Source organism: Muscardinus avellanarius, assembly GCF_963383645.1.
Source record: "Muscardinus avellanarius genome assembly, chromosome: X".
Lineage (NCBI taxonomy): Eukaryota > Metazoa > Chordata > Mammalia > Rodentia > Gliridae > Muscardinus > Muscardinus avellanarius.
In genome coordinates, this window is record NC_137792.1 from 114,033,402 (window position 1) to 114,045,316 (window position 11,915).

General features: G+C 46.4%; 1 protein-coding gene across 1 annotated transcript in view; it reads left to right on the forward strand.

The window, feature by feature from the left end:
* Positions 1-10,689, forward strand: part of ATP7A (ATPase copper transporting alpha) — a gene marked incomplete at its 3' end in the record, with an annotated part of 79,217 nt that extends 68,528 nt beyond the window's left edge. The window contains exons 17-22 of the mRNA XM_080719356.1: positions 1,314-1,460; positions 4,947-5,089; positions 5,611-5,814; positions 6,715-6,832; positions 9,169-9,271; positions 10,410-10,689. Of these exons, the coding sequence (XP_080575482.1) occupies positions 1,314-1,460; positions 4,947-5,089; positions 5,611-5,814; positions 6,715-6,832; positions 9,169-9,271; positions 10,410-10,689 (995 nt within the window). The remainder of the gene's footprint in view (positions 1-1,313; positions 1,461-4,946; positions 5,090-5,610; positions 5,815-6,714; positions 6,833-9,168; positions 9,272-10,409) is intronic.
* Between the last annotated feature and the right edge of the window lie 1,226 nt (positions 10,690-11,915).

The window sequence follows — 11,915 nt, forward strand, 5'->3', positions numbered from 1 at the left end:
CCAATAGAGACAACACTTTTAAGAATTTTTGTTGTGTACAGCAGCAGAGAGATGGGGTAGCTAGAGAGGTAAAGAAGAGCGAGGGTTAGTAAAAAGATTATGTGCGGCAGAGGTAGAAAAGTGGATTCTGCAGGAAAGGCGAGGGAGAGTCGTGGAGAGGGTTTCTGGGTAGGGAGCGGCGGGCGATGCGGTGCACACGTAGGAGCAGGATCAGGGTGGAATGACAGGAGGCGTCCGCGGACACGGGAGGCACGGGGCGCCGGGCAGTCGTGGCAACGAGAGGCTGTGCACGTGCCCTTCTGGTCGCTTCTCCTTCATTTCTGGAAAAAAAATAAAAACAAAGCGGGAGAGAAGCTAGAGACAGAGCGGAGGTGGTGTGAACTCACCATCTAGAAGAAATGGAGGGTGTGTGAGCTGGGGGAGCGGAGTGGACGTGCCAGACAGCACGAGAGCGCACTTAAAGTTATTAGTCACACGTTTAAAATGGTCACGTTCAGGCCGGGCATGGTGGCGCACACTTGTAATTCCCTTGCTTGGGAGGCTGAGACAGGAGGATCGCACGGGTTCGAAGCCAGCCTCAGCTACTTAGTGAAGCTCTCAGCAACTCAGTGAGACCCTGTTTCCAAATAAAATATAAAAAAGGTCTGGGAGTATAGCCTGGAGGTAGAAAGCCTCTGAGTTCCACCCCCAGTACCACCAAAAATAAATAAATAAATAAATAAATAAATAAAAATGGTCACGTTCATGTCCAGCCACATTCAGCCATGGGTACACAATAAGTATGCTGAATTTAAGTGAGTTGCTATGGAAGGTCAAAGGGCAAGCCTCATCGAGAAAGTAATATTTGAATGTGATAAGCCGGGCGCGGCGGCCCTTGTAATCCCAGCATTCGGGAGGCTGAGACCGGAGGATCGCGGTTCGCGGACAGCCTCGGCTACTTAGTGAGGCCCTCTGCAACTCGGTGAGACCCGGTTTCAAAATAAAGAATAAAAAATTGGGTTGGGATGTAGCTCGGAGATAGGATGCCCCTGGGTTCCATCCCCAGAGCCGCAAAATAAATTACAAGAATGTGATAGGGTTTGCTTTCCCAAGCGTGGGGGTAAGAACATTTGAGGAAAAGGCAGCACAGATGTAGAGACCCTGAAACATAAAGAGCGAAGTGTATTCCTGGAGCATTTGCAAGTGGCCGCTGAGGCTCGTGTTCTACCAGACACGCGCTGCCGCGTGCGCGAGGCTGGCAGGAGGACGTGCTTCAAGTTCTGGTTCCGAAGATCACGCGAGCTCACGGACGTTATCTCTGTCCTTACTTTCAGATGCTCTTAATTCTCAGCAGTACAAAGTCATCATTGGTAACCGGGAGTGGATGATTAGAAACGGCCTCGTCATTAACAACGACGTGGACGATTCCATGATTGAACACGAAAGGAAAGGTCGGACCGCTATACTGGTGGCAGTTGATGGTAAGTCTCGCCCTAAGCAGCTGCCACTCACGGATGCCATCCCAGTTACGGTTTTCTGTGTGTCTTGGAGATCCTTCTGAGCAATGAGGGTTATTCACAACGTGAGAATGTTAGTAACATATGATTGTTACTGATTAATTAAAATGCCTGAACTGGGGCTCTGGGGTTGATTCCCAGCATTACAAGAAGGCAAAAAAAAAAAAAACCTTTAAAAATTTCTAGCATTTTTCTATCTTTGTTATTTTATTCCCTAGCCTGCTTTAAATAAAAGCTAATCATGTCATTTAAAAAAATAGCTAAAAACAGCCAGGCGTGGTGAAACACACAGGTAATCCCAGGACTTGGGAGGTTGACATAGGAGGATCGCAGGTTTGAAACCAGCCTCAGAAACTTAGTGAAGCTCTCAGTGACTTAGCAAGACCCTGTTTCCAAATAAAAAATAAAATAGGGCTGGATGTGTATCCCTGAGGTAGGAGGCAACCTGGGTTCCATCCCAAGTACCACACACACACACACACACACACACACACACACACATTAAATAAAAGAACATAAGAGTAAAATAATACCAAAGTAAAATAACATTCATAATCCCATCATTTTAAGACAGTATCAGTTTTAATTTCATTCCTGATTTTGTTGATATAAATGGTGATTGAACCCAGGGCCATTCTGTGTGTGTGTGTGTGTGTGTGTGTGTGTGTGTGTGTGTGTGTGTCTGATGATTGAACCCAGAGGCATTCTTGCTTCAAGCTACACCTCAGCTGATTTTATTTCTTCTTTAGAAACAGGGTCTTGCTGGGCGCGGTGGCGCACGCTTGTAATCCCCGCGCTTGGGAGGCGGAGACAGGAGGATCGCGCAGGTTCGAAGCCTGCCGCGCTGGCTTAAGAGACCTTGTTTCCAAAAAAATATATAAAAATAGGTCTGGGAGTGTAGCCCAAGGTAAAAGGGCTTCCAGGAACCCCAGTACCACCAAAAAAAAAGAAAAAAGAAAAAAGAAACAGGGTCTTGCCGGGCGTGGTGGCGCACGCTTGTAATCCCTGGGCTTGGGAGGCAGAGACAGGAGGATCGCGCAGGTTCGAAGCCAGCCGCGCTGGTTTAAGAGACCCTGTTTCCAAATAAAAAAATATAAAATAGGTCTGGGAGTGTAGCCCGGAGGTAGAAGGGCTTCCAGGAACCCCAGTACCACACACACAAAAAAAGAAGAAGAAGAAGAAGAAACAGGGTCTTGCTAGGTTGATGACATTCTCACTCCTTGCTTGTGTCCGTACTGTGAGCTTCGTGTCTGAGCCTCCTGAGTACTGGGATCACAAGCGTGCTCCACCGCGCCCGGCACATACTGTTTTTTGATGGGCACAGTTTATTGTATGTAAACTTCACCTCAGTAAAGGTGGATACAAATTTAAAATGCCTTTGGTACATACCATTTCATTATGCCTTATTTTACTTGATAAAATATTGTCCATTGTTAATATATATATATATATATATACTTTTATTTTTTATTTATTTGTGCAGTGCTGAGGATTGGACCCAGGGCCTGTGCATGCTAGGCAGGTACTCTTCCTGAGCCACACCCCTAGCCCTAGAATTTTAGATTAATGCTGCATAACTTATCAAACTTACTACTCTAATTAATCACTCCCCGTTGTTGAAAATGTACAGTATTCCTAAGATTTCATTGCTGTAAACCACACTGTAGTAAACGCCCTCGAGGTTTTAGGTGCTTTCATTTGTTAAATTATTTCTTAGGGTAAAGTTCTAGTTGTGAGATTACTTATTCCACATTTGTAATGCTTGCGGAGTACGAAACCTGCATCTTACTATGGCTTTTTATTTTTATTTATTTATTTATTTATTTATTTTTGTGTGTGTGTGTGGTACTGGGGATGGAACCCAGAGCTTTCTACCTCCAGGCTACACTCCCAGACCTATTTTATATTTTATTTGGAAACAGGGTCTCACTAAGTTGCTGAGAGCCTCACTAAGTAGCTGAGGCTGGCTTCGAACCTGCGCGATCCTCCTGTCTCAGCCTCCCAAGCGCGGGGATTACAAGCGTGCGCCACCGCGCCCGGCTACTATGGCTTTTTAGAAGCAGAGAACACATTTTTTTTTTGTTGTTGTTGCAGTACTGGGGATGGAACCCCGGGGCATTGTTTCTCCGAGCTATATCCCCAGGCCTATGTTTTATCTTTTTATTTTTTGAAGCAGGGTCTCACTGAGTTGCAAAGGGCCTAAGTAGCTGAGGCTGTCCGCGAACCACGATCCTCCCATCTCAGCCTCCTAAATGCTGGGATTAGGAGTGTGAGCCACCATGCCAGGCTAGAGAACACAATTTTAGTTTTGTTTTATAAACAGAATGAAGTAAATATTTTATAGTAACCGTTTCCATACACAAAATACCAGTTTTATCTTTATTCACCCCCTTTCACCTTAAAAGGAAAATAAGTATTACTTTTTACCTTCATTTGCCTTTGAATTAGCTAAAAAAATGTGGCTATTAGCAAATACCTATCTAAAGAAGCTTGTAATCCCAGCATTCGGGAGGCTGAGACAGGAGGCTAGACATTCGCAGACAGCCTCAGCTACTTAGTGAGGCCCTCTGCAATTCAGTGAGACCCCATTTCAAAATAAAGAATAAAAAATAGGGCAGGAGGTGTAGCTCGGAGGTCGAATGCCCCTGGGTCCCATCCCCAGTACCTCAAAAAAAAGTAAAGGGGTCTTTTAATATCCAGTAACGTCCTTTTTATTTGTTTGTTTATTTATTATTTTCTTTTTTTGCGGGTTTGAGAATGTAACCAGGGGCATTTGACCTTCAAGCTACATCCCCTGCCATATTTTTTATTCTTTATTTTGAAACAGGGTCTCACTGAGTTGCAGAGGGCCTCACTAAGTACCTGAGGCTGTCCGCAAACCGCGATCCTCCGGTCTCAGCCTCCCGAATGCTGGGATTACAAGCATGCGCCACCACCCCTGGCATTTATTTATTTATTTATTTATTTATTTATTTATTTATTTATTTATTTATTTATTTTGAAGTACTGGGGATTGAACCCAGGGTCAATCTACCTCTGACCTATACCCCCAGCCCTATTTTTTTATTCTTTATTTGGAAACAGGATCTCACTAAGTTACAGAGGGCCTCACTAAGTGGCTGAGGCTGGCCGCCAACCTGCGATCCTCCCGTCTCAGCCTCCCAAGTACTGGGATTACAAGCGTGCGCCACCACGCCCGGCTCCTCCTTTTTATTTTGCTATTGCCACCTTCATTAATTACCCCTGCCTTATTCTGTGAAATTTGCATAACCCAATACGGAATTTTGTTAGAGGGTTTGTGGTAGAAAGTGTGTGTGGACTCAGAGATGTCTCGAATTAAGCCTAGTCCTAGCAGCCTAACAAAACTCATTTCTTTCTGAAATATTACACATGAATACTCTTCTGCTTGTCCCATGTTCCAAACGCACGTCTTCCCTTCTCGTGCGTTAGATGAGCTGTGCGGCTTGATCGCCATCGCGGACACGGTGAAGCCTGAAGCGGAACTGGCTGTCCACACTCTGAAATCCATGGGCTTGGAAGTGGTCCTCATGACTGGAGACAACAGCAAAACAGCCAGATCTATTGCTTCTCAGGTAATTGGTTTGAGAACTGTGGATTCTCTGTCTGTCTGTCTGTCTCTCCCTCTCTCTCAGGTACTTAGTGAGGCCCTCTGCAACTCAGTGAGACCCTGTTTCAAAATAAAGAATAAAAAATATGGCAGGGGATGTAGCTTGAAGGTCAAATGCCCCTGGTTACATTCTCAAACCCGCAAAAAAAGAAAATAATAAATAAACAAATAAAAAGGACGTTACTGGATATTAAAAGACCCCTTTACTTTTTTTTGAGGTACTGGGGATGGAACCCAGGGGCATTCTACCTCCGAGCTCCACCCCAGCCCTATTACTTATCTTTTCATTTTGAAACAGGGTCTCACTGAGTTGCACAGGGCCTCACTAAGTAGCTGAGGCTGGCCGCCAACCGCGATCCTCCGGTCTCAGCCTCCCAAGCGCGGGGATTGCAGGCATGCGCCTCCACGCCCGGCCTCATCGTTCAGTCTTCAGGCCGTTGTCAGTCATATTTCCTGGAGCAGACTGAGTTCCCTTTTGTCGTGCAGGTTGGCATCACTAAGGTGTTTGCTGAAGTTCTGCCTTCCCACAAAGTTGCCAAGGTGAAACAGCTGCAGGAGGAAGGCAGACGCGTGGCGATGGTAGGAGACGGCATCAATGACTCCCCGGCCCTGGCGATGGCAAGTGTTGGAATCGCCATTGGCACAGGCACAGATGTGGCCATTGAAGCAGCCGACGTGGTTCTGATCAGGGTGAGTCAGTGGTCACGTCGCAGAGTGGACTGAGCACCATTCCGCCCCAGCTCCCGCCTTCCTGTCTCTCAACACAGTTTGGGGTGGGAGTACGGGCAGCCTTCCTAGTAACCTACTGCCCTTCCTAGTGCAGCAATGCAAATGGGAATTACAACCTTCTCATGGGAAGAAAAAGGTTTAGGCCGGGCGTGGTGGCGCACGCTTGTAATCCCCGCACTTGGGAGGCTGAGACAGGAGGATCGCGCAGGTTCGAAGCCAGCCTCAGCTACTGAGTGAGGCTTTCAGCAACTTAGTGACACCCTGTTTCCAAATAACATAGAAAATAGGTCTGGGAGTATAGCCCGGAGGTAGAAAAGTCCCTGGGTTCCAACCCCCAGTATCATACACACAAAAAAAGAAAAGGTTTAGAGCCGGGCGTGCTGGTGCATGCCTGTAAATCCCAGTTCTTGGGAGACCGAGACAGGAGGATCGCAGGTTCGATGACAGTTTCAGAAAGTACTGAGACCCTCAACAACCTAGTAAGACCCTGTTTCCAAATAAAAATAAAACATGGCTGGGGGTGTAGTCAGAGGTAGAATGCCTCTGGGTTCAGTGTCCGGTGCCACAAAAAAAATAGAAAAAGATTTAGGAATATATTTAAAATAGAACTATTTCCAGCAAGTATTTGTGGAGCTTATTTTAATGAGGTTTAATCCTTGTGCCAGCACATAGACCCTAAAAGTGTCTTCAGAACCTTGAGAAGAATCTCCGGGAACATCTCTCGAGGCTGGCTCAAAGTTTTGGCGAAGAGCTGTAGGTAGTCCACCCATTGCCCCATGGTACCCATAAGCTTCAGTACACACAGCATCAAATAGAAAAGTTAGACTTTCTCACTAATATCACAAATGTCTCTGTTCTCAGAATGATCTTCTGGATGTGGTGGCGAGTATTGACTTATCAAGAAAGACAGTCAAGAGGATTCGAATAAATTTTGTCTTCGCGCTCATTTATAATCTGGTTGGAATCCCCATAGCTGCTGGTATGTGACTCTCAACAATTACTTTTGCCACTGACGTCATCAGAGGCCGATCACAATGGAAGCCTGAGACCTAGTAGTACTCGTTTGAGCTTAGTTTTTGTATACGATCCGCTGATGCAGTGAGAAGTAATGTTAAACGCGAGACTTCACTTGAGTAGTGATTACTAGAGCCTACAAATGTATGAGCATTTTGACAAGTTCCCTTCCTTCCTTTCCTCCCTCCTCCCTCCTCCCTCCTTCCTCCTTCCTCCTTCCTTCCTTCCTTCCTTCCTTTCTCTCTCTCTCTCTCTCTCTCTCTCTCTCTCTTTCTTTCTTTCTTTCATACTGGCAATGGAACCCGAGGGCCTTCTATCTCCAGGCTACACCCCCAAACCTATTTTTATTTTTTATTTGGAAGCAGGGTCTCACTAAGTTGCGGAAAGCCTCCCTGAGTTGCTGAGGCTGGCTTTGAACCTGCCAGCCTCCTGTCTCAGCCTCCCAAGTACCGGGATTATGACCATGTACTACCGTGCCCAGCTCCTTTTCTTTTTCCCTCCAACTTTTTATTTTGCAAGGTGTCAGTCCTATGTAAATATTGAAAATGGGTAAGCTGGGCATGGTGGCGCATGCTTGTAATCCCAGCATTTGGGAGGCTGAGACAGGAGGATCACAGTTCGCGGACAGCCTCAGCTACTTAGTGAGGCCCTCTGCAACTCAGTGAGACCCTGTTTCAAAAGAAAGAATTTAAAAAATAGGGTAGAGGGTGTAGCTCAGAGGTCTAATCCCTCTGCAACCTGCAAAAAAAAAAAGAAAGAAAAAGAAAAAAGAAAAGAAAATGGGTACAGTGAAAATCTATGTATCCTTCACCTACTTTCAGCAGAATATTTTGCCATATGACTTTTATCTCTTTCTCTATATACTCACACACACAGATATTTTGTGTGTGTGTGTTGCTGAGAATTGAACCTTAGGGGCATTCTATCTCCAAACTGGCCCAATTTTTTATTTTTATTTATTTATTTATTTATTTATTTATTTATTTATTTTTGTGGGTCTTGGATGGAACCCAGGGAATTCGACTTCTGAGCTATGCCTTCTGCCCTATTTTTTATTCTTTATTTTGAAACAGGGTCTCACTGAGTTGCAGAGGGTCTCAGTAAGTAGCTGAGGGTGTCCGCGAACCGCGTTCCTCCGATCTGAGCCTCCCAAAAGCTGGGATTACAAGCGTGCTCCACCGTGCCCGGCCTCGATTTTTTAATTTTTAAAACAGGGTCTTAACTTATGCCGGGCGTGGTGGCGCACACTTGTAATCCCCGCACTTGGGAGGCTGAGACAGGCGGATTGTGGGTTCACAGCCAGCCTCAGCTACTTAGTGAGGCCCTCCCTCTGCAACTTAGTAAGACCCCCAAATACAAAATAAAGAATCGGGCCGGGCGTGGTGGCGCACGCTTGTAATGCCAGCATTCAGGAGACTCAGACCGGAGGATCGCGGTTCGCGGACAGCCTCAGCTACTAAGTGAGGCCCCCTGCAACTCAGTGAGACCTGGTTTCAAAATAAAGAATAAAAAAAAATAGGACAGGGGTGGTAGCGCAGAGGTCGAATGCCCCTGGGTTCTATCCCCAGACCTGGAAAGAAGGAAGGAAGGAAGGAAGGAAGGAAGGAAGGAAGGAAGGAAAAGGAACTGGGCGTGGTGGCGCACGCTTGTAATCCCCGCGCTTGGGAGGCGGAGACAGGAGGATCGCACAGGTTCAAAGCCAGCCACGCTGGCGTAAGAGACCTTGTCTCCAAATAAAAAAGTATAAAATAGGTCTGGTAGTGTAGCCTGGAGTTTGGAGGGCTTCCAAGAACCCCAGTACCACCAAAAAAAAAAAAATTAGGGCTGGGGGTGGAGCTCGGAGGTAGAATGCCCCTGGGTTCAATCCTCAGTATTGCAAAATGATAAGTAAATACAAATAAATAGATTAAACAAATAAGAAAGAATGAATTGAAATGAAACGTGGATGAGTGTAGAACACGGACTCTCTGTCACGGTGGGATCGCGTACTGGTCCTAGCACTACGGAGATGGACTGAAGGACAGCCACCAAAGCAAAGGTGTGCCGGGCGTTCTTAGGACCTAGCAGTTTCGCTCCGAGGGATGGCCCCTGGAGAAACTCTCAAACACGAGCAGAGGGAGACAGGTATGAGGCTGCTCACAGCAACACTCTATTACCGAAGACTTGGCAGCCAAGTAAATGTCCACCACCAAGAAGATGAAGGGCTGACGCATTAGCACATAAATGACTTGTATGTGTGTGCTGGAAGCACACGGATACTCTGTTCAGTACCGCTGCCTCTAATCCAGAATTGTTTCCTAGGCGTTTTTATGCCCATTGGTTTGGTCTTGCAACCCTGGATGGGATCTGCCGCCATGGCCGCTTCATCTGTCTCCGTGGTACTTTCTTCTCTTTTGCTTAAACTGTAAGTACGATGGCTGGTTCCCTCTGCTATTTTATAGCCGTTTCCTATTATTGCCGAGCAGAGTGACATGCGCCAGGAACCCCAGCACTTGGGAAGCTGAGACAGGAGGATCACAGGTTAGGGCGACTCTGTTTCATAACTAAAATGGGCTGAGGGTGTAACTTAGAGGTAGAATACCCCTCGGCTCAATCCCCGGGGCAAAGAAATAAAATAGTGATATATGAACACTTTATCCATGATCAATCTTAGTAGATGTTATTATTGTTTTGATCAGTAAGAGCTCAAGCCGGGCGTGGTGGCACACGCTTGTAATCCCCGCACTTGGGAGGCGGAGACAGGAGGATCGCGCAGGTTCGAAGCCAGCCGTGCTGGCTTAAGAGACCCTGTTTCCAAATAAAATATAAAATAGGTCTAGGAGTGTAGCCTGGAGGTAGAAGGGCTTCCAGGAACCCCAGTACCACCAAAAAAAGTAGCTCAAGCCATTCTTACAAATATAAAATATTAATTTTGGGGGCCTAGTGGTTAATTTAGCACTGTAATTGTCACGTCATGTAGTTTACGCAGAGCGGCCACTAGCCTCACGTTGGGTAAAATCTCTAGTCTGCTGACTCTCGTGGGGTCACTGCACTCCATCCATTTCAAGACACTTTCTCAGCAGTGACCACTGTTGTACATTTCATAGCAAGCCAACCTCCTTCCTTTCTTCCTTTTTTTTTTTTTTTGGTGGTACTTGGGGTGGAACCCAGAGGCTTTCTACCTTCGTGTTACACTCCCAGACCCATTTTATATTTTATTTGGAAACAGGGTCTCACTAAATTGCTGATGCCTCACTCAGTAGCTGAGGCTGGCTTCGAACCTGCGCGAGCCTCCTGTCTCAGCCTCCCAAGCGCGGGGATTACAAGCGTGCGCCACCACGCCCGGCTGTTTTGGAGTTTTGTTTTGTTTGTTTTGAAACAGGGTCTCACCAAACTGCTAAGGCTGGCCTCAAACCTGTCATCCTCCTGTCTCGGCCTCCCAAATACTGGTATTCCAGGAATGCGCCATCACGGCTAACTCACCTTCTTTCTTTTGTACAAGTAACAAGCACCTTATTTCACATTTGGTTATCTTAAACTAGTGTCCTTTTGCATGTGTCTAGTTATAGGAAACCAACGTATGAAAGTTATGAACTGCGTGCCCGGAGCCAGATAGGACAGAAGAGTCCTTCCGAAATCAGCGTTCATGTTGGAATAGATGACAGGGCACGGAATTCTCCTAAACTGGGCTTGCTGGACCGGATCGTGAACTACAGCAGAGCGTCCATTAACTCGCTGCTGTCTGACAGACGTTCCCTAAACAGTGCTGCCATCGGAGAGCCTGACAAGCACTCCCTCCTGGTAGGAGACTTCAGGGAAGACGATGAGATCACCACGTTGTGAAAGGCCACGGAGAGCGGCGCCCGATGGAATCGTTAGGCACTCACACCGGCGTCGTGACGGCGCCTCAGCTCTTCAAACCGCCATGCAAGGATGGCGTGTTGGCCCCATGCTCTCGTGTGAGGGATTCGGTTTGAGTTGCATTTGTCTAATGGCAAAAAAAAAAAAAAACAACAGTCGTTTTCAGAACATGAGCTCGGAACTCAGCTTTACTTCAAATGTTTGTGTAGCATTTTAAAGTTTTCACGAGTGACAGATAAGGTAGAACAGTGAGGGTCACAACAAGCCCTACAATTAGACGTTGCCAAATTGCTGCTAAAATGATAGATATTTTTTATTTGACAAATAAAAAAGGAAAAGATAATTTAAAAAAAAAACCTCAAAGTTGGACACAGTGGTGCACTCCTCCAATCCCGGTGTGCGGGAGACCGTGACAGGAAGGTTGCAGCTTGAGGCTTCAGCAGCCTGCCGAGGCCCTCTGCAGCTCAGTGAGACTTTGAACATTCCCAAAGGGCCGGGGGTGTAGCTCAGGAGTAAAGCATTTCTGGGTTCAGTCCCCAGTATGACACACACCAAAATAAAAGGGCTGGGGGTGTATGTGAGGATTAGAGCAGTTGTCTGGCATGCGTGAGGCCCTGCGTGCCTTCAGTTCTAGCACCCCAAGAAAGCTGAAGATTTTGACTGCGTGCCCTTGAGAAGATTCTTGAATCTATATCCCTGCCTGGCTGGGAAGCTATGACTTTCTATTTTGTGTGTGCGTGTGTGTGTGTGTGTGTGTGTGTGTGTGTGTGTGTGTGTGGTTCTGGAGATTAAACCCAGGCTCATTCTACCTCTGAGCTCCACCCCCAGCTTCATTTTATTTTTTATTTGGAAAAAGGGTCTTGTGAAGCTTCTGAGAACCTCACTAAGTTGCTTAGTGAGCTGGCCTCAAATCCAAGATCCTCCTGTCTCAGCCTCCCAAGTACTGGGATTACAGGTGTGCACTACCACACCCGACTGGAGCAGTGACTTTCAAAGCATCTAGTTTTACAAGGGAAACAGTTGAAACTGTTTGAAAATAGACGTGCCTTATTTATTGTACGCCCTTTCCTTCTGCTCCCCACATTCTTATCCTTGCACTGGCTTCTGTAGCTCCTGCAGGATGGCTTCTATCATTATCTGCTTTCCAGTGAGCTAAGTGTACGTGGGGTTTTATTGATCAAAATAACTGACAGTTTTTAATTTCGTCT